The sequence below is a fragment of the Scheffersomyces coipomensis genome (genome assembly GCF_036884675.1).
Source record: "Scheffersomyces coipomensis strain NRRL Y-17651 chromosome Unknown DFJ63scaffold_5, whole genome shotgun sequence".
Classification (NCBI taxonomy): domain Eukaryota; kingdom Fungi; phylum Ascomycota; class Pichiomycetes; order Serinales; family Debaryomycetaceae; genus Scheffersomyces; species Scheffersomyces coipomensis.
Window position 1 is genome coordinate 1 of NW_027042896.1, and position 25,270 is coordinate 25,270.

Sequence of the window (25,270 nt, forward strand, 5' to 3'; positions counted from 1 at the left end):
GCATTGCCTTTAAAAATATCTGTTAAACTATGCGCTAATGGTAGTTAAATCCATAAAACAAACTTTAAAAAGAGTCAAATAAAGCATTTAGCTGAATGTTAAAATGAAATCTGATTTGATAATATTGAAATTGAAGCTATTCTTACCATTCAAAACTTTGCTCAATACTAGCTTTTTGAATTGAAATTAAGTGTCGAACATTAAGCCACTGAAACTTGAATTTTGATATTTCAGAAGTTGAAGAAATTCATGTCTCCTTTACTTGATAAATCATCGTACATACATTAAACAAATCTCAATCAAGCTGAACAATTATTCACTGCTCATTCATCTTTCTCTCCGTTGAAGTAGCTCTAGAACGCTTTTTTAATACCGATTCCTGCATTGAAAAACAAATTAATGTGTTTGACTTAATATGTACAATTATGAGTTACTACTTATGATATTTTATCAACCAAATGGATTATGTGTTATGCAGTTCTAAACACTCGTTAAATTGGTTTTTGTTTATCGGTCAATATATTTTCAATGCAAGAGTTTACTGTCGCTTAAGTATTCCTGCATTCGTAGTTTTTCAACCAACCACGAAGAAGACTTGATAAAATCTGCTTGATATTTTGCCAAGATCTTTAATGGACGTTGGGAGCGATATGATTTCCCAAACATGCAGGATCGAGAGTATTAAAATACCGAAGACAAGTAATAATATTCAAAACTGTTACCGCTCAAACAAGTCTTTAGACCACACAGCTAGAGAGTAGAGCTCAACCAACATAGATTTTGTAACTGAGAATGGTAACTCTCACCATGATTATAAATCGAACCATTTCGAAAACTGGCATATATACAAGAAAATTTCGGTAGGTTTCACAAACAACTATACCGTAGACAATAAATTAAAGATTTAAGAAATTACGATGTCTGAGGCAGCTAGCGGATATGCATCGAAGTATGCCGAGACCCTGTAATCAAGTTTGTGTAGAGAATGTACACCGTCGATTATCGAATGATTGTTGTTTTTCTTGGAAACTTCGGAGAAAGATGCTGCAGAGAAGGAATTTTCACTGTTTGTCCTAATTCATAACTTTCAGGATCTGTAAAAGTTTGCTTAAAAGGAAAAAATGATTGCAATATACTGATTTTTCTGTGTTTGTCTTTTACCAAGTTTCTGTTTAATTTCGACTACAAATATTTTATTACTAGTATTTATTCAACTTATTTCATATAAACTACTTTGTTATACCGAAAGTTTGAAAAATAAGAAAGAAACCAGCCGCATCGATTTGTTAACTTCCACCTGCACATAATTAAACTGTTTTTGGAATCAAACGTTTTCATTTATTATTCCTGATTATTATTCTCAAAGTTATATTATGTTAACCTGATACCTAATTATTTAGTTAAGAATCTGTCATTTACCCTATATTTAAGGGATAAAGTTTGAGATTGATAACTACATTCCAACTCCTGGTAAATTAGTTACCTCATACTCTATATATTTTTTTCAATATATTCATTTCCTCCGGAAACGCTATAGAATAAATACCTCTATATCTTACAGATTCAATTTTGAATATTCCAATTTCAATGATTACTCTATTTATTTGTATTATAATCATCATCATTCCATTTATTGAACAGCAACGAAATCTATTCTCATTAATCTTGCTTATGTGAAATATACACTAAAATCAACATCCCATAATTTAATTGAACCATCAAGACCAATACTAGCAAACTTTCCATATTTATTTTCTGAATCATATTTCAACCATTCGAGACCTGAAATTCCTATCTGATGAGCTAAAGGAAATTTCAAAACCTTGGAAGGTTTTGCAACAGAATATAAAAACAATCCAGTATCAAGACCACCACTTATAACAAATTGAGAATCAGGTGTCCATTTAGAGTCAAATACTCTACTGCTGTGAAAAGCCCAACGAGTAGTTATAACAGAAGCATTTGAAGTATCATATAAAGTATATTTACCAGTAGCATCGGCAACAGCAACATATTTACCATTTGGAGAAACTCTTGTAATAGTAGGTGGAGATCTTAATGATGCATACAGCTTACTTGAAAGTTTAAAGTTATCACCTTCTAAAACATACTCTTTCAAGCTATTAGTATTTGAATCAGTAATCAATACTTGTTGATCATCTAATATATCAAAGTCACTTGCTGAAAATCCAAGGGTATATTCTGAAATTCTAATCAAATCAGATGAATAAAGTTCGATTTTCTTTTCAAATAATACCAAGAATTTATCCTTAATTCTCTTTAAACCTTTTGGTTGTTCAGATAATGTTACATTGCTTACTTCTTCCAGAGAATTCCATAATCGAAGTTTATCATCCCAACCAATACTAAGAATTTGACTTCCAGTGCTTAAAATATCCACCACGTAATTGGAATGTCCATCTCCTAAACTTGAAGAAAGTTTATTTAGCAGATCATCTGATGACTTGTTCCATTGATAAATACTACCATCAGATCCACCTGTAATGAGAGTGTTATTTGCAAAAATCAAAGCAGTTAAAGGAGATTGATGACCAGGTACCACCAAAAACGGAGTTACTTCATCAAATTTAAAATAATTAAGATGGCCACTAAATGATAACGATATAATAAATTCCTTAGTTACCACGACTCCAACTTGTTGATTTTTTACAACTGTACTAGTGGTACCAAATCCTAATTCACTTTGAACTTCTAAACTTTCAGCATCCCAAACCTTTAACTTATTATCAGCAGAAGCAGTAACAAATTTTGAAGAATCTTTAAACCATGAGATTGAATATATACCTCCATCATGTGCATTGTCTAATTTTTTGATAAATTCTCCAGTTTTACCATCATAAACAGCAATAGTTCTATCTGATCCAACACTGATTAACCATTTACCATCAGGTGAAAATTTGACGCTTCTGACTGAATTTGTATGATGACCACGAATACTTTTATCAAATTTAAAGGGAGGACCTGTGAAAAATACTAATGCTTTATCTTCACTAACAGTTGCAGCTCTATAAGGTCTTTGAGGTTTTATATCAACATCATAAATAGTTCCTGAATGACCTTGGATTTCACCAATAGAGTTACCACTATCCCAAGTAAAACAGTGACCGAATTTCTCTTTACCTTGACCAACGGCAATAACTCTATTACCATCAGCATCCCAAGCAATTGATTTGATAGGACCAGAAAGAATTTGAAATTCACTTTTTATCTTTAATTCTTCAGTACCATCATCATAATTTATGGCTTCCCAAATCTTAACTTGTCCAGATTCATCCCCAGAGGCAACATAATTACCAGAAGGTGAAAACAGAGCTGCCGTAGTAAGATGAATATGTTTAGTGAATTGTAATACTGGTTGACTTGAATTAGGATCCACAGCCCTAACCACAATAGACTTTCCATTAGGATATACTAATCTATCATGAACGGAATCATAGGAAAGATGGACTGAGTTTGCTCTCACGGTGGTAGGCTGAGGTGGGAACAATTCAATTGGTTTGATAGACATGTTGATGAAGGACAATGGAATGGTTAGATCTCTAGTTATACCCCTATGTTATGATAACTTTGAGATCAGATCTTTAGATTTTTTGATACAATTTCCAAAACGAGGCATAGCCAAAGTCATGTGACCAGAAATAAACAAAATTCATTGGATTTCGCATAATGAACAATTTTCCATAAATTGGTTTGTTTAGAGGTTAACATTTGAAGATCTATATAGGTAAACAAGACTCCATAGACAACAATGTTGAGGTCATATTCTATCAATTCGTTTGCAAGATCTAATGCGTTAAGAACGCGTAACTTCAGTAAGATGAGTCGTGTTCTTGAAGTTAGCAAAGCTCCAATCACTCCTGCTCCAACTCCACCAAAGGTTGTTAAAAAGAAAGGATTTTCTGTATTTAGATTGTTATTTAATACTACCATTTTAGCATCTGTATTATATGGAAGTACTTTGTATGTTGCTACTAAGAATGAAAAAGTTATGGATTTTGTTATTGATAAACAATTGCCATATTATGAAGAAATCATTGACTTTATTGAAAAGGGATCTATTGATGATATTAAAACTGGATTTGAAAATCTTCAATCTAAAGTATTTAACTTTAAAGTACCAACCACTGATGAAATAGCTAAAACAGGTGAGAATATAATCAACGCTACCAGAAAAACTGTTAAACATCAAACTGGATATGATTCAACTACCCCTGCTGAACAACTTCAAAAACCAGTTGCTATTGAAAGTGTTAAAAAAGATATTGAACATTTACCACTTATTAAAGTAAATGAAAATGTGGCTTCTTCAGTTGATGAAACTATTAAAAATACCATTGAATCATTTAATAGTCTTATTCAATCGATTGATGCTAGTCATGTTGGACCAGCCAAAGCCAATTTTATAAAAGCCATTAATGATAATATCAGTGAATTAACTTTAAAGTTAGATGCTTTAACTAAAAAATTTGAAGAAGAATTACAATCTAAACTAAAATCATCCCAAACAGAATTATTATCATCATATACTAAGAAAGAATTAGAATTAACTGAAAATTTATTACATCAATTTAATCGTGAAAAATCTCAATTAGAAAAAAAATTAAATCAACGTTTGAAACAAGAAGTTCAAGCTACTAAAGAAGCTATTTCACAAGCTGCTGTAAATGCTGTTTCCATGGTTCGTATTGAACAAACCAAGAATTTTGAAAAATTAATTGCTGATAAGATGAATGAAGAAAGAAATGGTAAATTAGCTAATTTAGAAAGTTTATCTTCTAGATTATCTGAATTAGAAGCTTTTGCTGAAAGTTTTGAAACTCAATTAGTCAATAATCATAATAGATCTATTCTTCAAAAGTCTTTAGCTACTTTCAAATCTGTTTTATTTGCATCTGAAGTTGATGAAAAACCAAAATCCCTTAAACCTTATATTGAAAATTTAAATGATATTTCTTTTAAAACTAATGATGAAGTGATAGATTTAGCCTTACTGGAATTAAATCATTTATTAGCTAAAGAATCTTCTCAATCAATTTTAACTACATCTCAATTATTATCTCGTTGGGAACAACTAACTCCAGAATTAAGATCGGCTTCATTATTACCACCAAATGCTGGTTTATTAGGTCATTTTGCTTCAGCGATTTTCTCTAAATTATTACTTCCAGTCAAAGGTAACAAACCAGATGGAAAAGATATTGAATCAGTCATTGCTAGAGTTGAAAATAGTTTAATTAAAGGTGATTTAGATGTTGCTGTTGAAGAAGTGGCTAATTTAAAAGGATGGTCAAGAAAATTAGCTGATGATTGGGTTATTGAAGGAAGAAAGAGATTAGAAGCTGAATTATTAGTTAACCTTATCGAATCTGAATTAAGATTGTTGTAATTAAGTTTATTTATATGTATATCTAAATATCTATTCCCATTAAACATTTATTTAAAATTTTGAAATCGTTCACGTGATTTGTAAATTAATTTTTTTTTTTTGTTTGTTCGAGTTTTGATATATTTTTCAAACAAACATAAAATGATAAACTAAGAGTTGTAAGGAACATACATACTTATATCATTGTCATTATACAATGTCGACGAATAATAATAGCAACAATGTGTATGGTGGGGATGAAATAAATGCCATAGTGTTGGATCCAGGATCGTATCACACAAGATTGGGATACGCTGGAGATGATTTTCCTAAGGTTATTGTTTCTTCCAATTATGGAATTCATGAAGATGATAAATCAAATAAGAAGAAGTTATTTGGAGAATCAATTAATGTACCTCGATCTAATTTCGATATAAAACCGATTATGAAAGATTCATTAATTGTTGATTGGGATGCAGCCACTGAACAATATTCTCATTATTTTAAATCGATATTAAATATTGATTTTAATGAACAACCAATTTTAATTACAGAACCTGTTTGGACTGATAATAAATATCGTCAAAAGTTTGTGGAAACGTTTTATGAAACGTTTTCATTTCCTGCTTTATATTTGGCCAAAGCTCCTACCTGTGTATCATTTGAACAAGGTAGACCCAATTGTTTAGTGGTTGATTTAGGACATGATTCAGTAAGTGTTACACCTGTTATTGATGGAATTTGTTTACTTAAAAATTCCATGAAGACTAATTATGGAGGGAGATTTTTAGATGATCAAATTAAAGATTTTGTTAAATCAAAAGAGAATTTAAAAGTTGAACCAACTTATAAGATTAAAACCAAAGTTCCAACTCTTTATCCTGATGAAGAATCTAAATTTGATTTGAAAACTTTACCAACCGATATAACTGAATCATTTGAAGAATTCCAACAGAATAAAATATGGCATGAATTCAAAGAAACTGTGTTGGAAGTTCCAGATCGAAAATTAAATTCATCAAATGGTCAACAAGCAGCATCATTAAGAGAATTTTATTCGCAATCTAATTATAAGAGATTATTTGAATTTCCAACTGGACAATCATTAGAATTAGGGGTTGAAAGATTTGAATTAGCAGAATCTATCTTTGATCCTCAAGTTTATAAATTCAAAGATGAAAGTTTATCAGCCAGATATCCTGCTAATAGTGGAGAACTTTCAATTAAAAGTAAGTATGATGATTATAGACCATTAAAGAGAGTTCGTAAAGCGGAATCAAATCAATCTACACCCCAACCAGGAGCTACAGGAGGAGAAGATGATCAATCACAACCATCACAACCAGATTCTAAATCATCATCATCCGTTGAAATACGAGGATTAACACAATTAATCAGTCATACCTTATCCAGTATTGATATTGATTTAAGAGCATCCGTAGCCCATAATATCATTGTTACAGGAGGAGTATCATTAATTCCTCAATTGACAGAACGATTATATAATGAATTATCTAATTCAAATCCAGGATTAAAAATCAGATTACATGCCGTTGGTAATAGTAGTGAAAGAGTGAATCAAGCATGGATTGGAGGTAGTGTGCTTGCATCCTTGGGTACATTCCATCAAATGTGGGTTAGTAAAGAAGAGTATGAAGAAGCAGGACCAGAAAGAATCTTAAATCAAAGATTTAGATAGATAGATGTATAGTATGTATTCAGTTGTATAATAATAATATTTAAAGATAATTTTTAACATAAATGATGATACTTTTTGTCAGTACTTAAAATGGTGATGGGTTTATAAAAGATTGTAACCAACACAAATATATTAAATGGTGGGGAACACTGTCTGCTGTCTCCTTTTTGTGAGAGAGCCCAGCTAATTTTAAATTGTTTATTGTCATTAATATTTTTTTTTGTTGGTGCGGTGTCTGTGTGTTTAAAGTCAAATGTGGGAGAAGGAAGGGAACGTCAGGGAATGAGGGAGCGGAGTGGGTTGATTCACTTTTGGCAATTTAAAATTTTATATATTTTAAATTTGATGATTATCTATCACCAATTTCATCAATTGATATTTGTATAGTATCAATTGCTTTGATTTGGACTAGAAATTATCTCAATTCAATCGTATCATCCTCAATGTCTGATCTTAAGTCAACTAATAGTAGTGCCGCCGAGCCAGCTACTGATAACAGAAGCTTGATTAAAGCCGCATTGGATATCGATCCTTGGTTAGAACCCTTTTCTCAACCATTGATTGATCGTCAACTTGATTTTAAGAAATGGTATGCTGATTTGAATAGTTCAGAAGGTTCACTTGTTAAATTTGCTTCTTCTTATCATGAATATGGTTTACATGCTGATTGGAATTCAACTTCAATCACTCTTACTCAATATATTCCTGATGTTTTAGAAGTATCATTGGTTGGAGATTTTAATGATTGGAATGTTAATAGTCATAAATTAAATAAAGTTAATAACTTTGGTTTATGGTCTTTAACTATTCCTTCTATTAATGGTGAATTTGCTATTAAACATGATACAAGATATAAAATTGCTATGAAACTTCCATCTGGTGAAATCATCTTTAGATTAGATCCTTGGCTTAGAAGAGCAACTCCATCAACTGAAAATACTTTATATGAAGGTAGATTTTGGAATCCACCTCCTCAAGAAAAATATCAATTTAAACATAAAAGAGCTCAATTTAATGATAGAGAAGGTATTAGAATTTATGAAGCTCATGTTGGTATTTCAACTCCAGAACCAAAAGTTGGTACCTATAAAAATTTCACTCAAAATGTTTTACCAATTATTCATACTTTAGGTTATAATACTATTCAATTAATGGCTATCATGGAACATGCTTATTATGCTTGTTTTGGTTATCAAGTTACTAATTTCTTTGCTATTTCATCTCGTTATGGTACTCCTGATGATTTAAAAGAATTAATTGATACGGCTCATGGTTTAGGTATTAAAGTTTTATTAGATGTGGTTCATTCTCATAGTTCAAAAAATGTTCAAGATGGTTTAAATATGTTTAATGGTACTGATTATTATTTATTTCATGGTGGTCCAAAAGGTAATCATGATTTATGGGATTCAAGATTATTTAATTATGCAAATCATGAAACTTTAAGATTCTTATTATCAAATTTAAAATTCTTTATTGATGAATATAAATTTGATGGATTTAGATTTGATGGAGTTACTTCAATGTTATATAAACATCATGGTTTAAGTTTTGGCTTTAGTGGTGATTATAATGAATATTTTAATCCTGATTATGTTGATGGTGATGCTATTAATTATTTAATGTTAGCTCATAAATTATTAGATGATATGAGTCAATTAGAAAATAATTTTAAATTTATTTCCATTGCTGAAGATGTTAGTGGAATGCCAACTCTTTGTTTACCACTTTCTCAAGGTGGTATTGGGTTTGATTATAGACTTTCAATGGCTATTCCAGATATGTGGATTAAAATTCTTAAACATTTATCCGATGATCAATGGGATTTATCTAATATTGTTCATACTTTAACCAATAGAAGATATAAAGAAAAATGTATTAGTTATTGTGAATCTCATGATCAAGCTTTAGTTGGTGATAAAACTATTGCCTTTTGGTTAATGGATAAAGAAATGTATACCAATATGTCAAAATTATCCGAAAATACTCCTGTTATTGATAGAGGTATTGCTTTACATAAATTAATAAGATTATTAACTTTCGCTCTTGGTGGTGAAGGTTACTTAAATTTTGAAGGTAATGAATTCGGTCATCCTGAATGGTTAGATTTCCCAAGAGAAGGTAATGGACAATCTTATCATTATGCTAGAAGACAATTCAATCTTATTGCTGATGATTTATTAAGATATAAATTCCTTTTTAACTTTGATAGTGGTATGTTATCCTTAGATACTAAATATGGTGTCTTAGATACTCCACAAGCATATGTGTCATTGAAACATGAAAGTGATAAAGTTCTTATTTTCGAAAGACATGGATTATTATTCGCCTTTAATTTCCATCACAGTAATTCTTATCCTGATTATAAGGTTGGGGTTGAAACTGCAGGTACTTACGTTTTAGTCTTAAGCTCGGATGATAAAGAGTATGGTGGTCACCAAAGAGTTGAAGAATTAGATGAACACGGTAAACCTTATGAATATTTCACAAACAATGAGAAATGGAATGATAGATCTAATTCTTTACAATTATATCTTCCTTCCAGAACTGCCATTGTATTACAACTCAAAAGTAAAGTTTTTTAATTGTTTCCTTTTTAGTTTAGTTATTTCCAAAATATATATTATACTCTTATATATAAATATTTACACACATATACGTATATAAAGAGTCCTTTCCAAAAAAAAATTTAAATCAATTCATTATTGTGGGAAGATTTTATCTTGCAAACGTAAATTACATGTAAACAACATTCTCTCAATTAATTCTTCAAGACCATTAAATGATTCTGGTTCATCAAATACATAATGTGCAACTTGTCTAATGCTATGCACATTAACAGGCCATATAAAAAGATTAGCATCATAAGTCATCATTATTCCAATAATATCTTTAGCTAATTTTTTTGCATAATTTGATGGATATTTTGAAAGTTCTTTAATAACAATTGGATTGTTAATATCATTTCTCAGAATTAAAGATTCATATAAAGCAATCTTTGAAAGTTTAAGATTCAATCCGACAATTGCTGCGGCTTCATCTTTAAAATAAACAATAGGGTAAATTCTTTCACTTGAAACAGGTCTATATACTGTAGGCTTCAATGCCATTGGGATTACTCTTTCAAAATCATCCAACAAAGTTTTTAATTTCAACCAATCTTGGTAGGGTTTATTTGATTCAAAATCTTCTCTTGAAATTACATTCACTTGATTGTTGAATTCATTTAATTTACAACACTAAAATTAAGTAATGATTTTTGTAAAAACCATATATCTGATTCCTTACTTAATAATAAACTTGTCAGTGTATTTTCATTGTCTTTATTCAGACTTTGGTAGCCCTTATCAAAGTAATCAAAGAATAATGGATCCAATGGTCTCCAAAAACTTTCAGTTGAGTACATACTTGGTAAATTATATTTTAAGGATAAAATCAAATCACTAATAAACATAGCCCAAAAACAAGTTTGATGAAATGGAGAATTCCTAAGTAAGCTTTGGTTTTGATTATTACACTTTTGAAGAATAGATGATAAGATACTTGAAGCTCCTTTCACATAGGTACTGTCAATGGCAACAAAAAACAACTCATAGATACATAAAAGATTTGTACTTAACAAGCAACGTGAAATAATTCCAGTATTATCATTTTCTATACCTGGAAGACTTAAGTAATGGCTAATAGATTTGATACATTGGTGATAATATTTGATTGGGGTTGAAGGGTCTACTTTATCGGGGGCACTTCTTTGTAACATTAATGAACTCAAACAAAATATAGAATCAATAATCATATTTGTTTCATCATAAAGTGCCAAATGTGGGATAATCTTTTTGAAAACCTCCTGAGGCAAGAAAATATCAATTGATGCAGACACTCGATTGATGAACATGTCGAATAATTGACATTCTAATTCAGTTTTCATCGATAATTGGAATGCAACTGATGACATATCGATACCATTAACATCAATTTTAAGTTCTTCACGAAAATGGTTAAACAAATCATCAATTGATAATTCTCCCAAGATATTATGTTGAAGTCGTGGTGAACCAGATTCTTGACTTAACTTATTTATTCTGGGTCTTGAATTCTTCTTTGTATGAATAGGAGTGAAATTATTTTGTTTTGGTTCTCTTTTAATCTCAATTGGCAGATTAAAAAACTCGGGACCTCTTTCCCCAGATCCTCCTAAATTATGGGGGAAGCTATAATAACCACTATTATTAAAATATTGAACTCCTACTGGATTTCCCATGTAGTGATGTTGATCCATTCCAACGGGGATATTTGGAGGGTTTAAAATGGGGGGAATGTCTTGATAAATGGGGGAGATTCCTCTTTGTAGCTGAATTTGATTGAGTTGTGCTTGATTTTGAAAGCCCATTGATTGATCATCCTTGGTAAACCTTTCTTGATTAATAGATACATTAGGGATTGGAATTTGATACTGAGGCATCTGGTGAGGAGGTACCTGTGGTAACATCATTTGAGGTTGTCCACTATAATACATTTGAGGAACAGTATTGGACTGTTGAAGGTGTTGAACCAGAATTTGTTGTTGTGGAGGTTGTAGTTGTTGCTGTTGTTGTTGTTGTAATTGTAGCTGTTGTTGTTGTTGTTGTTGTTGTTGTTGTTGTTGTTGCTGCTGCTGCTGAATCTGATCCTCAGAAACTGGGACCATTTGTCCCTGCATCTGCATAGAGTATAAATGATTGAATGGTAAAGCCATACTTTGAATTATGTATGATTATGTAGATATATTGGTAAAAGACAATTGGGAAAAAAAAAACGATAATACGTTTTCAATTGATAATTGTAATTACGTTTTTATAATTACAAAGAAAAATAAATTCAAAACGCGCTTAAAGATATCATTTTTAATAATCAGTGTTATTGCCAGCACAGTCATGCTGAACTCAAAGGAATATACTGTTTTCCTTGTTGATTTGTCCCCTTCTATGGGATTGAAACATCAGAGAAGGTCAATTACTGATTTGGATTATGGATTGGAATACTTGTATCACTATATAACCGATCTTCTCCTCAAAAATAGGAAAAGTGATAGGATCGCCTTGGCTCTTCATAACCTGTCGACGGGAGATGATTTTGAATTATTATATGATGACAGTCAATTCACATACGAAACATTACGTGATTATTCAAAGAATTTGAAAGTGAGTAGAAATATCATTGAAAATAATGATTTGATAAGTTCTACGTTTAAAGCTTTGGATCAATTCAAAGAAAAGATCCATCTAAAATTTAATCGTCAGTTGATCATCATTACGAATTTGGATTCATCTTCGTTAAATTCAATGGAACTGGCAGAGGAATATGCTAGCATGGTGGCTACCTACAATATTAAGATAGTGATGAGTGGAATTGACTATGATCAACGTTTTGAAAAGTCATCAATAAAGAACAAAAATGAAAATGATTGGAGAATATTACAGCAAAGAATCCCAAACTTAACTATCAGAGATACATCTTTATTCAGCATCAAATCATCAAACAAACGAATAGCCCCACGTTCAAGTTTTGCAGGCGAGCTTAAATTTGCGGCTGAGATTCAAGATCCTTCTGGTGAGGATGAAACAGCTAACTTGCATGGTTTAAATATAAGAGTGCAGGCTTTCCCAGCTGTGCGACCAGAGACCGTGTTAAATGGTCATGACTACATAGTTGAAGATGACCAAAATCGTATATCTATGGTTAAAAGAAATACTAAATACTTTATCAAAAAATATACTGGAAGTAAAGAAGATGAGGAAGGTGAAGAAATTGATATGGATGAAAACGAAAGTAATTTATATGAAAAGGTTGAGATTGGTGATCTGCATGTTCCTGGATTTAAATTCTCCCAACGTGATATCATAGTACTTAATAATGATTTGAAGGAATTGACAAGATTGATTTCCGATGCTTCAATTGATATAATTGGTTTTATTAGAGTCAAGAACTTTCCCATAGCATATTTCACCGACGAATCATCATACGTTATCCCTCCAAGTGACTCATCATACCTGAATGTGGTTGCATTTAACTCACTTGTAAAGAGTCTAATTGACTTGAAGTCTCTAGCAATAGCTAGATGTGTATTTGTTAGTGGAAAAGAAATCTCAATTTGTGCTCTTATGCCGAGAGTTATTGATATATCAAGTTCAGAAAGCATTTATCTGCTCATTGCAACGCGGATCGCCTTTAAAGAAGATGAGAAAAAGGGTCGTTTTCCTTCTTTGACTGAAATTGAAAAATCAGATTTGTTTGATTCTAAGGATGCTTCAAATGATTCTAATACTTTACCATCAGATGATATAAATAAAGAAATGGAAAGTTTTATAAAGGCTAACTCATTTAAGGAGGAAGGTGAAAGTGATACGAATCGAATTCACAATAAAAAGGTATCGAATTTGGATGAACTAAATAATGAGAAACTTAATACTTCTTCCAAATTATTAATAGAGTCACCTGCTATTGATAAGTATATGTATTATTTGAGGAGAATTATTACCGGCTCTTTAAGTGAACCTTCACTTAACGAATATTTGAGCAAGGAAGATTTCGTTCAGAAGCATATGGTACAGGGTCATGTTAAAAATGTCTTTAATTACAAGAAATTTATTAAAGAAAATGCATTAAGTTTACAATCACCATTTGATGTTAGTAGCCAAAGTCTATTTAAAAAGCTTCAAAGTAACTATATAACCAAGACTACGAAGAACAAGAAGAGAAAAATTGGTAGCACTGCATTTGAAAGATTCTTTAATAAAGATATTAAGACCGAGCAAACTGATAAAGAAAACTTTGGAGAATATTTTGATGTTAACGACCTTTTATCTTAAAATAATCTATTTCTAAGATCAAATTCTCTATCTTTAGCAGTTCTTTTTCTATGTTTACTATCTGAATCTAAATTTAATATTTTTTCATTTACCTTCATTGATTGAATTCTTTCATTTTCTTCCTTAAATATGCTTTTCAATTCTTGTCCATTTATCTCTAATATGGCTTCCAAATCGAATAAACCTCTATATTTCTTATACCTTCCTTGACGCCAAAGACTAACCCAGTGTTGCGCCGTTCCCATTTCATCATAAGTACCATCTGCTTTTAATTGATTTCTGTACTTGGCTATACTCAATAACAATTCATCTATACTATTTGTTGGATGATCAATATAATCAGCGTATGGTGCTCCTGTAGGATCTTGTAAGTTTAAGATATAAAGCAAGTAATCAGCCTGTATTACCGGATCTATGTATGAATTATGAACACATCCCACCAAACTTAATGCTAACATGGTTTCACAATTTTTAACAGTTGGAAGAAACACACCGGGTGTATCATAAACCAAAATATCAGGATCTTTAGAAAGTCTAATGATTTCACTAGTACTTTTTGTAACACCCGGTTGACCCCCAGTTCTGGCAACTTTTCTATTCTTAGTAGATATTGAACCTTCCAAATCCGCTGAATATCCCACAAACCTTAATGTATTAACAAGAGTTGACTTACCGACATTAGGCATACCTATGATCATTAATCTTAACCCTAATGGTGGTGGCATCGTCATGGTATCATATGTATCTTTTACTTGTTGAATGATTTTTCGAGCATCATTTTTACTTCGACAATCTATAAACATAACTTTTTCATTAAGTGATTCATGCCATTTTTTGATAGTATGACTTTTCAATATTGATAAGTCTTTCTTACTATAAAGGACAAGTTTTTCTTTTCTTCCTAGTATCTTGTCAAATAGAACATTTGTAGTTGATATTGGTGCTCTTGAATCTCTGATTTCTAGTACTAGATCGATTTGAGGTGCTAAATGACCAAATCTCGTTAATGCCTTCTGATGATGACCTTTGAAGTTGGACAATGGGATATTATAATCGGGAAATATTCGTCTCGGTATAAACTTCATATCTGATTTTGGGGTAATGATGGTATAATAAAAGAACCTGTTGATATATGAGAAGAGATTGAAAAAATAAAAAAAAATTCAGATCAAAAATATAATTGTGCAAACTATACAGACTGCAAAATTCAACTTGATAGCATGCCACTTATAACGTTTTCAGGTTACCCTTCGTCTGGAAAGACTACCTGGGCTAAGAAATTACAAGCTGCATTAGAGAAAAGAATAGCGGAAGCTCAAGAGAAAGATGAGATTGGTAAAAACTATAAAGTGATATATCATTCTGATGAAACTCTCGGAATATCACCAGAAACCTATAAAGATTCTAATTTAGAGAAACAAGGGAGAGGGAATCAATTATCTGCTGTTAAGAGAGATCTTTCTCGTTCAAATTTTGTGATTTTGGATTCGTTGGCTTATATTAAAGGATTCAGATATCAATTATTCTGTGAAGCTAAAGGTGTGGTTACACCTCATTGTGTGGTTCATGTGATGAATCCAATAGAGAAATGTATAGAATGGAATAAACGTTGGGATGAGGAATTAATAAATCAATTATGCATGAGATATGAAGAACCAAATGGAGATAGTCGTTGGGATTCACCTTTATTTACGATTATTGCTGATTCAGAAGAAGAAACGTTACCCATAGAAGAAATTTGGGATGCATTGGTGTTAAAGAGACCACCACCACCTAATGCTGCTACATTAATAAAGTCCACCTCAGGGAACGATTTCCTTCAAGAATTGGATAAACAAACTCAAGAAGTTCTTTCCAAAATCCTTCAACATCAACAATTATCATCGATTGGAGGACGTGCTATTATAGATAAGAATCAAGGATTATATGTTGACATGCCTGCCATATCGGTTTCGACAGCTCAATTACAGAGAATGAGAAGAACTTACATTAGTTTAAATAGAATGAGATCAGTTGATATTCCTCGAATTACACCATTATTCGTCGAATATATTAATAAGAATCTTGAAGATATATAGATTATAATAAAATATATTTATATATTATAAACAGTTACTTACCTTTTTCTTTGATTTTTCCATTTAAATTCTGTTTTACCACTAGCATTAATAACTTTCTTTTTACTACCTTTTTTCATTAATTCTTTAGTATTTTCCATTCTTGATTCAATCAGTTTTAATTCTGCTTCTCTATTGATTCTCTTTTGGAATAATTTTATTTGTTTTAGTTTCTTGACATCATTCTTTTCTTTTAAGACTTCATCTTGAGACTCTATTATCTTTTTATTAGTTTTTAATTGATCTATAGTTAATCTATTTTCACGTCTTTCCAATAATGCAACATCAGTATTAAAATGTTCTGAGGCATCAAAGTTATGCAATTGTTCCTTTGAATCAATAAACACGGTATGTTTCCCATTAGCTTTAAAGTTCAAAAGTTCTTTTTGTTTATTTATTTTCAGCATTTCATTCAAACGTAAGGTCCTTATATAGTTGACATCTTGGGTTTTTAATAATTTCACCTCATTAACCGATAAAACTTCAGTATCTCTATCTGAAATTATTATACCATTATCATCAGTTCTCTTCCTAGTCATAGAATGATAATATTCATCAGGATTATAGGTAGCTGCTTTAGCTTTCAATGCTGCAAGAGCAGCTTGTTTCTTATGATAATCATTGGCTCTTAATCTATAATCTTTCTTCTTTTCAAGTAAACCAAACTTTGATCTCTTTTCTGTTTGAGAACGTTCCCTATGTTGTTTCTTCTGTATATTATGAGTTAACTTAGTCATATTGTACTGTCTGATTAACTAAAGATGGGTAGACTCTGATATTACACTGTAGATATATATTTTTTTTCTTCTTGTTAGATGAGCTTCTCAAAAATATTCAAAATCAGTAAAAAAGTTGGTCATGTGATTGATTTAAAAAATAAAAATTTGGCAGCTTTTTTTGATTTTTTTGGTGCCTTATCATCGCTTACAAATTATAGAGACACACGAGAGATGTTTTGATTTGAAATATATATGACATTATCATTTATCATTTTAAAGTGACACTTTTTTTTATTTGTTAGACATATTTTTATACTATTCATATCCTTCTTCATCCAATCATTGTACTATATATGAAATATTAATAGACAGTTAGTCAGTCAGTTATAATCTTATCTTCTTAGTTTGGGTCAAAACTGTGGCTCACTTCATACTTTTTAAGTCAATAATCCTATAATGTCAACAAATCTCGAAGTTGAAGATGATGATAAGATCCAGGATATAACTAATGATGAATCTGAACTCTTAATACCGAGAAAAAGTAACGCATCAACTATCAAGACTTATGAGAGTTGTGGTACATACGAAGAAGTTTCATCATCTTCATCTTCAAATTCAGATCTTGAAGATTTAGATCCTGATGTACTTGAATTACCCAAAGTTATTCGTGAAATAGTCCCCTTGCATGATGATCCTTCGATTCCCGTATTAACATTCCGTTACTTCTTATTATCAACTATCTTCATTATTCCTGGTGCCTTTATTGATACTATGAATTCATATCGTACTACATCAGCAGCATATTCTATATTCTTTGTACAAATTGCAGGTCATTGGGCAGGGAAAAAATTAGCAAAGCATTTACCCAAGAAAGATATCAATCTCTTTGGTTTGAAATTCAATTTGAATCCAGGACCATGGTCTATCAAAGAAGCTGCAATGGTAACCATAACGGCAAATAGTGGAGCAACTGGTAACTTGGCCACTAACGCTATCTCATTAGCAGAAATTCATTTTGGAGAAACAGTTCCAATTCCAGTTGCTTTAGGTTTCATGTGGTCTATTGTATTTGTGGGATATTCATATGCTGCCATTGCTAAAAACTTTTTACTTTATGATCCTCAATTTACCTGGCCTCAAGCTTTAATGCAAACTACATTATTACAATCTCAAGCTAAATCTGATGAAGATTCCCAAGAAGGATCTAAACAAATGAAAATATTCTTTATAGTTATCGCTTCTATAGCGGTATGGCAATTATTTCCGGAATTCATATTCCCATTCACCTCGTCATTAGCTGTTTTATGCTGGATAGCACCAAATAACCATACCTTAAATTTCATGGGTTCAGGACTTGGAGGTATGGGATTATTAAATTTTTCATTAGATTGGGCTAATATAACATCTTCTATAATGTTATATCCTTATTGGATTCAAGTGATTCAATTCGTTGCATTTGTACTTGGAGCTTGGATCTTGATTCCTTTCGCAAAATGGAGTAATAACGGAATATTTAATGGAGGGTTAATGTCAAATGGTTTATTTCTTAGTGATGGATCTCCATACCCAGTAGGTGAATTATTAAATACAGATTTAACTTTAAATACTACTGCATATGAATATTATGGTCCTGTACATTTAGGTGCTCAAAGAGCTTGGAATATGTTTTTTGATTACGCAGCTTATATAAGTGGAATCACTTGGGTAGTATTATTTGGGTATGATAAATTCAAATCATCATTTGAAAACTTCAAAAACAGTAAAGATAATCGTACTGTTTATACTGATAGACTTAATAAATTACATTCTCGTTATCAAGAAGTTCCAATTTGGTGGTACGCGGTGTTATTTGGTATTTCCTTAACTACATTAATGACAATCTTCTTATCAGGGAATTTGTTTATGCCATGGTGGTGTTGTATAGTGGCCTTGATTATGGGATCTATTATTGTCACTCCATTGGCTTGGCTATATGCTTTATCAAATTTTCAACTTGCTATAGGTACTTTTAATGAATTAACTTATGGTTATATGATGCAAAATGTGACACAGAAACATCCGGCTGGAGCTTTAGTATTTGGATCAATTGCTGGAAATGCATGGTATAGAGCCCAATATCATCTTGAATGTATGCGACTTGGATTTTATAATCATTTACCTCCTAGAGCGGTGTTCTTTTCTCAATTATATGGGGAATTAATTGGTGTTCCAATCAATTATTTAGCTTTAAGATGGGTCCTTGCAACAAAGCGTGAATATCTTAATGGAACTAAAGTTGATCCATTACATCAATGGACAGGACAAGCAATCACATCATCTCATACTAATGCAATTCAATATGTTGTATTAGGTCCTTCCAGATTATTCGTAAATTATCCATTATTACCGTATGGGTTTGTGCTTGGTTTACTTGCTCCATATATTCTCTTCAAGTTACACCAAAGGTATCCATCATCCAACTTCAACTTATGGAACACAACAGTATTCTTCTCAAGTATGAGTAGATTCTATGGTAATATATCTACTGGTTACCTTTCTAGATTTGTGGGTGGAACCATAACCATGTTTTGGGCTTTCAAATACAAGCATTCATTATGGAAGAAATATAATTATATTTTAGCTGCTGCTTTCGATACAGGATACAACTTAGCCATCTTGATTATATTCTTATTATTTTCAGTTATAACCACTACTAATATGCCCAATTGGTGGGGAAACAATTCTCAAAGTATTGAAAGATGCTTTGCTTTATAGATGTATTATAAATAGAATAAATGTACAATATTATATACAGGAATGGACGAATTTTTTATTTTGTTGTATGAGAAAAAATGGAAACAAACTGATATAGAAATAAAAGTATATTATTGAAACAACAAGGAACAATCGTCGTTCCTGGAAATCATCATATATTAGAAATCAATATGAATAATGAATCAATAAGCAATTCCAGCAGTAAGGAGGGAACTCCTACTGGGAGTGCTTCATCCTCACAAAGGCCGATTTCTACAATGCAACCGCATGAGGTAAAGCTATTAGCTCAAAGAATGTCAAATGAGTTTGCTCTGGCCAAGGCAGTTGGGGTTGATACAGAGAAGGGTAAACAACATATGCAGAAGTTCAATGCTATTAGGAATATCTTAATTAAATATAAGGAGAGTCAAGGAAAACTGGGTGTTGTGAGTAATAGTAATACAGGCTCACCTGCTCCTTCTCCTTTACCATCATCAACATCAGCAAATGCAACACCAAATCAATCATCTCAGCCAAGTCGATCACAAAGTATTGAACCTAATTCATCACAATCTGCTAATTCAGCTCCAGCAACTATAAATTTCAATGCTGTGACAATTGAAAAATATAATCAAATAATACTAAGAACTCAAGAAATGGTCAAACGAGTGAAGAATTTAGAGGAATTGAAAGTGAAAGAAGCTAATACTTCAAAAGTTGACGAATATAATCAAGAAATTCAAAATCTTAATCAACAAATAGTAAAACATCAAAAAGCAGTGAACTATATCAGAGCTCAATTAGAAAAACAAGGGAAATTACAAGCCATTGATGCGAATTCCGATAAAGCAACCCCACCACCATCAGCATCAACTATTGATTCCACAAAGGCCAATCCACCAAATAGTGTTAAAGCTCCTTCTGTTGTTTCAATTCCAGCTTCTGTAAAACCTTCGGAACCAATTTCAAATCCATCCACGGTAGCCGCAAGTAAACCAAAAGGAAAACCTGTCCCTCCAACTGCTCCAGTAGTACAACCACCAATAAAGACTACTACTAACACATTCCCTCAATCAAAAGTGGCAAATGCAAATGCACCATTATCAACTGCTATCTCGGGTACAACTAGTGTAACTGTACCAACATCCATTCCACAAACAAACAACCTTAACTCCCATAACTCACAATCTACTACAAACTTGCCAAGTATGGTCAATCGAACAGCTAGTTCAATAAATGCAAGAGGTTTAACTGGCACAGCTGGAGCATCGAAATTAAATGGTAATGCTAGACCAGGATTAGCCGGTGGCGCTACTCATGATGCTGGATTTACAAGTATGCCAGCTTTTAATCGTTTTGAACATGGCGCTGGTGCACAAATGCCTAATAATATACCAAACAATGGTGGTAGAGTATTAACCAAAAGGAAGTTAGTAGAATTGGTAAATAGTATAGGGGTTGAAGAAGGTGATCAGAAAACCATTGTTGACAACGATGTTGAGGATATATTACTCGATTTAGCTGATGAATTTGTAACATCGGTAACTGGGTTTGCATGTAAGTTAGCCAAACATAGAAAAATGGATAAGCTTGATATAAGAGATTTTCAATTACATTTAGAAAGAAACTGGGCGTTACGTGTTCCAGGATATGCTCTAGATGAAATTAAATCTGTTAGAAAATGGCAACCAAATCCAGAGTATAAAGAAAACGTTGCAAAGATAGAAAAGTCGGAGTTGGAGAATGGAAATTCAAAATAAACCTAATTTGTATTATTATATCATTAGTATGTTATTATTATTTACTTTCTATAGATTAGTTAATTCATAATTCATAATATTATTAATTCTTTAATTTGAAACTACTACCCTGTAATTCCAACCTTTCTTGTTCTATTAACCAATCCAAATATTCTTCAAAGTAACTAGGACTTAACGCTTGTACATCAAAAGTTTCTTTAGGTACTCTTAATTTTAATAAAGTAAGAATCTTTGAAGATGTAAGCATCGAAATATTCTCCAACAAGATTTGAATGAAGGGCCAAAGCACATATAGATCTTCGAATGGTTTGGTCTCTTCATATCTTGATGTTGCTGAACTAGGACCTGTAGTAGTTGCACTTCTAAGTCTTAAATCGTTATTAGTATTCAAGTTATTATTTTCCTCATCGTCGTCATCATCATCGTTCACAATGTATAGCGACTTAGTAAGTTCAATTAATACTCCTTCCTTTACCCAAAAATTCAATCCACTGGATACCATATAAGTAGGCATATTTAATGTCTTGCTTATGTATTCGACTGATAATTCTTCATTTTGGTCATTAAATAAAGATATTATAGATGCCTTATCTGGACTAACCTCAAATTCTTTGGAAATATTATTTTTGAATTCAAGTTGCAATTTAACTGATCCTAAACTAGGTAAAAACTTCAAGCTTCTACCTGATTTTTGTTCATTGAATTGACCTGACATACTTTTAAAAGCCTGTTCGATAGCACTAGGGACATTAAAATAATCTCTTTCATCAGATAAATTTTCAATAACAGTTGGCCAATAAAGATGAGATAAAATTGAAGTATGAAAGTGACTAAGATTACCATTCATATTATTCTGGATTATTTGATTCATGGTTTTACTTCCTTTTATATCTTTAATCATTATATCCAAAGACGTGAATTCATCTTTACCGAATCTTACCTTCAATAAATCAAGATAAGTTTCAATTTTTTGGACATCATAATCATGAATATTAATTAATCGTTGACCAAATAATTTTGTAAATTCACTTATGAATATCTCGTTGGAATCAAATATTGAAATTAAAGATTCAATAATATCTGTTACTTTAGCCTTTTTGAAATCGGGTAATGCATCAATTGGATCAGGTATCCAATTCAAATCCAATCCATCATCTATGCTTGTTTGTTGTTGTTTATTTGGTGGATCAACTTTTCTTAAATCTTGAGCCAACTCCACTAAATCATTTTTGGAATCATCTTCTTCTAATAAACCATGAACAATTTTTATAATGATATCTTCTCTAGTTTTCAAATAAGTTCTGATTGGTCTTACCACCTTGTCTAGTAAAACTCCCTTCGGATCTATGATTAAAAATGATTTTATAGTTTTGATATAAGTGGTTATTACATCGACTGTATTTGCACCCGAATGTAAAATCTTTTCATGACTTAATTTGATGAAATTTTCAACTAATTTAGTTCTTTGATAGGATTGAGACTTTAAAGAAAAGTTTACCAAATATGAGAAATTAGATAAATGAGATACATCATTGATTAGGTTAGTGGAAGAAGAATTCGAATCTTCTAATTGATTATGTTGTTGTTGGTTGTAATTTGAATGATTGAATTTTATCAGGAAACACTGATATAATTCATACAATGCAATTGAACTTGTAGGATAATTTAGAATGATTTCATAAATCTCTTTAATTCTTAATGACACCAATTCATCATGAGCGATTTTAATCAAATCATAAAGATAAGAATTTGCATCGATATTTATAGTTGAATATTTCAAACTTATTAAAAAATTAGGATATATTTTATGTTGAATATATTGATTGATTAATTCGAGTAAGTACTTATTCCATACTTTTGAACAATTTTCAACTATAAATAATTTGATCTTTTTAATCGATAATTGAATCATGATATGATTTACTTCATTAATTAAGTTGATTGAACTTAAGGTATGTATGATTTCATTGATTGAGGCAACGGAATAAGGAGGGTTGGTTCCCGCAGAAGTAGTATCTCCATTATAAAGTGATTCATCTAAATAATTCAGTAATAATGGTAAGAAATGCAGTTTATCATCTTTAATAAGATTATTATAAAACAATGAATTTAAATTTCGTCTAAATAAATCTTTTGATAAAGGTGACATGTTAAGGTATTGTAGTATGGAATTGAAATAACCATTGATGATCTTGATCAAGTTGAAATAGTTTAAAAACGTTAAATTTGAACTATTGGTCAAGTGATTAAAGAAACTATTCAATTTGATGGTGATTGAATTATTGTATAATTTGACAAATTCCAATTGATTGGCATCATCCTTCAAACAACTCCTGATGGCAGCTTTCACTCTTTTTGAAGGTTCAACCACCTTATTGAACAACTTATGACTGCTGTTATTGAATTGAATCCAATTATTATCTTGAATCTGTTGTTGATTGATCAATGATGGCGGGAAATAAGGATGCAACCAATTTAAAAGATAATCAATATCATTCTCTATATCAGTAGAGTTATGGGAGAGATCACCCAACGTCGGTGTCGGTATCACCCATTCAATTACTTCCTTAGACAATGGGATTGATGTCATTTGGTCCTTGATTCAAACACAGAGTTTGGTTAAATGATATTTGGCTGCCATTTTTATCAAAATCAAAACAAGTCTGCTTGGTTCTGTTTGTGGGTGTGATCTGAGGTGTGGATGTTTGTTGATACTAATTTTTTTTTCTTCTGATACACTTCAAAATCAATTTAGAGTCAATGGATCAAAAATAGACGTGAATTGGTAATAGATAATAGAAGTTGAAGACTCATCGATTGTCAAATGGTATGTATAAGGATATATTGGATGTATTTTCAAGAAGTAATTACTAACTAATGTATAGTTTTCACGGTCAAATAAAGGAATCAAACAACAACAGGAGTTTGTGGAGATCACTCAAAGTTCTCTGATAATTGCAGCTAGTTATTTAAAGAATAATAATAATAATCTAGAACGAGCCATACAGCAATATTTTGAAAACACGAAGAAGAGTCAAAGTCAAGATAATACTAAATATGATCCTAAATTAATCAAACTTTATGAATCATATCAAGATTCTGAGAATAATCAATTGATTAGTATTGAAGGTACGATTCAATATTTAGAAGATTTACATATTGAACCAGAAGATTTAGAAAGTTTAACATTAGCATATTTATTAAACAGTACCAAGATTGGAGAATTTGAAAAACCCAAATTTTTAAAATTTTGGACTAGTTATAAAATCAATGATTTGAAAAAAATGTCAAAATTCATCAAAGATATCCATCATAAATTAATAACTGATGACACAGTTGAGATAAAATCAACTGATTCAGATGGTGCTTCCACGGCAAGTTTCAAAAATGTGTATGAATATACTTTCCTGGGGTTATTAGAAGTTGCAAATCAAAATAAGATTGATTATGTGTTATGTACTGAATATTGGAAATTATTAATCCCCATATTAATTAATAGAGAACTTAAGCAAGAGGGGCAAGATTCAACTATTGATGAAAGAGAATCCCTAATATATACCCGATTAAATCAATGGTATGAATTTCTCGATATTGAATACAAACAACATGTTTCTCATGATAAATGGACCATGTTTTATTTATTTGTCAAGGATATAATTATAACTGATCCATCCACCTTAAAAGATTATGATGAAATGGCAGCATGGCCTAGTGTATTTGATGAATATGTCAATTATTTACGAGAAAATGAACTACTTCAATGAATAAAAATACTGACATAAATAGGTTCTATTATTAGTAAGCGGTATATATATATAGAGTACAAATGGTAATCTAGAAATTATTAATTATATATTTTTATAGATATATCAAAAATAAAAAGAATATAAAAAAGCAAAAAAAAAGAAAATAAAATAAAAGAAAAGGGAGGTAGGAGAATAGAATCATTAGGAATTAAGTCAAACTTAGAATGGTTGACAGTAGAATTGAAGTATATGGAATTAAATA

General features: G+C 31.2%; 13 protein-coding genes across 13 annotated transcripts; 8 read left to right on the forward strand and 5 right to left on the reverse strand. All coding sequences in view use genetic code 12, as the record gives it.

The window, feature by feature from the left end:
• Positions 1-1,669: 1,669 nt before the first annotated feature.
• On the reverse strand, positions 1,670-3,529 carry DFJ63DRAFT_288918 (uncharacterized protein; the record flags this gene model as incomplete). Its single annotated transcript, XM_064905181.1, has 1 exon — positions 1,670-3,529. One exon carries the CDS (start codon positions 3,527-3,529, stop codon positions 1,670-1,672), a length of 1,860 nt encoding a protein of 619 aa, XP_064760724.1.
• A 159-nt stretch (positions 3,530-3,688) lies between these two features.
• DFJ63DRAFT_319647 (uncharacterized protein) lies at positions 3,689-5,508 on the forward strand. Its single transcript, XM_064907083.1, has one exon. It carries the CDS (start codon positions 3,770-3,772, stop codon positions 5,405-5,407), a length of 1,638 nt encoding a protein of 545 aa, XP_064760725.1. The 5' UTR covers positions 3,689-3,769; the 3' UTR covers positions 5,408-5,508.
• Positions 5,509-5,603: 95 nt separating this feature from the next.
• Positions 5,604-7,085, forward strand: ARP4 (Arp4p; the record flags this gene model as incomplete). The annotated part of the gene is made up of 1 exon (XM_064905121.1): positions 5,604-7,085. One exon carries the CDS (start codon positions 5,604-5,606, stop codon positions 7,083-7,085), a length of 1,482 nt encoding a protein of 493 aa, XP_064760726.1.
• Positions 7,086-7,307: 222 nt separating this feature from the next.
• Positions 7,308-9,729, forward strand: GLC3 (1,4-alpha-glucan branching enzyme). Its single transcript, XM_064903780.1, has one exon. The coding sequence runs from the start codon at positions 7,529-7,531 to the stop codon at positions 9,668-9,670; it is 2,142 nt and encodes a 713-aa protein (XP_064760727.1). The 5' UTR covers positions 7,308-7,528; the 3' UTR covers positions 9,671-9,729.
• A 58-nt stretch (positions 9,730-9,787) lies between these two features.
• DFJ63DRAFT_336178 (uncharacterized protein) lies at positions 9,788-11,772 on the reverse strand (the record flags this gene model as incomplete). Its single annotated transcript, XM_064908337.1, has 2 exons — positions 9,788-10,245; positions 10,326-11,772. The coding sequence occupies 2 exons, from the start codon at positions 11,770-11,772 to the stop codon at positions 9,788-9,790; spliced, it is 1,905 nt and encodes a 634-aa protein (XP_064760728.1).
• Positions 11,773-11,998: 226 nt separating this feature from the next.
• Positions 11,999-13,857, forward strand: YKU80 (ATP-dependent DNA helicase; the record flags this gene model as incomplete). The annotated part of the gene is made up of 3 exons (XM_064908338.1): positions 11,999-12,108; positions 12,145-13,750; positions 13,849-13,857. 3 exons carry the CDS (start codon positions 11,999-12,001, stop codon positions 13,855-13,857), a joined length of 1,725 nt encoding a protein of 574 aa, XP_064760729.1.
• A 72-nt stretch (positions 13,858-13,929) lies between these two features.
• MTG1 (putative GTPase) lies at positions 13,930-15,018 on the reverse strand (the record flags this gene model as incomplete). Its single annotated transcript, XM_064905144.1, has 1 exon — positions 13,930-15,018. The coding sequence occupies one exon, from the start codon at positions 15,016-15,018 to the stop codon at positions 13,930-13,932; it is 1,089 nt and encodes a 362-aa protein (XP_064760730.1).
• Positions 15,019-15,153: 135 nt separating this feature from the next.
• On the forward strand, positions 15,154-16,011 carry KTI12 (Kti12p; the record flags this gene model as incomplete). The annotated part of the gene is made up of 1 exon (XM_064905189.1): positions 15,154-16,011. One exon carries the CDS (start codon positions 15,154-15,156, stop codon positions 16,009-16,011), a length of 858 nt encoding a protein of 285 aa, XP_064760731.1.
• A 38-nt stretch (positions 16,012-16,049) lies between these two features.
• On the reverse strand, positions 16,050-16,787 carry DFJ63DRAFT_314006 (rRNA-processing protein; the record flags this gene model as incomplete). Its single annotated transcript, XM_064906275.1, has 1 exon — positions 16,050-16,787. One exon carries the CDS (start codon positions 16,785-16,787, stop codon positions 16,050-16,052), a length of 738 nt encoding a protein of 245 aa, XP_064760732.1.
• A 219-nt stretch (positions 16,788-17,006) lies between these two features.
• DFJ63DRAFT_180911 (OPT family oligopeptide transporter) lies at positions 17,007-19,608 on the forward strand. Its single transcript, XM_064903781.1, has one exon. It carries the CDS (start codon positions 17,226-17,228, stop codon positions 19,521-19,523), a length of 2,298 nt encoding a protein of 765 aa, XP_064760733.1. The 5' UTR covers positions 17,007-17,225; the 3' UTR covers positions 19,524-19,608.
• On the forward strand, positions 19,609-21,303 carry DFJ63DRAFT_180912 (uncharacterized protein). Its single transcript, XM_064903782.1, has one exon. It carries the CDS (start codon positions 19,694-19,696, stop codon positions 21,260-21,262), a length of 1,569 nt encoding a protein of 522 aa, XP_064760734.1. The 5' UTR covers positions 19,609-19,693; the 3' UTR covers positions 21,263-21,303.
• Positions 21,304-24,199, reverse strand: DFJ63DRAFT_181088 (anaphase promoting complex subunit 2). Its single transcript, XM_064903793.1, has one exon. The coding sequence runs from the start codon at positions 23,850-23,852 to the stop codon at positions 21,345-21,347; it is 2,508 nt and encodes an 835-aa protein (XP_064760735.1). The 5' UTR covers positions 23,853-24,199; the 3' UTR covers positions 21,304-21,344.
• DFJ63DRAFT_180914 (NEDD8 ligase) lies at positions 23,970-25,171 on the forward strand. Its single transcript, XM_064903783.1, has 2 exons — positions 23,970-24,089; positions 24,148-25,171. The coding sequence occupies exons 1-2, from the start codon at positions 24,087-24,089 to the stop codon at positions 25,024-25,026; spliced, it is 882 nt and encodes a 293-aa protein (XP_064760736.1). The 5' UTR covers positions 23,970-24,086; the 3' UTR covers positions 25,027-25,171.
• Positions 25,172-25,270: the final 99 nt, after the last annotated feature.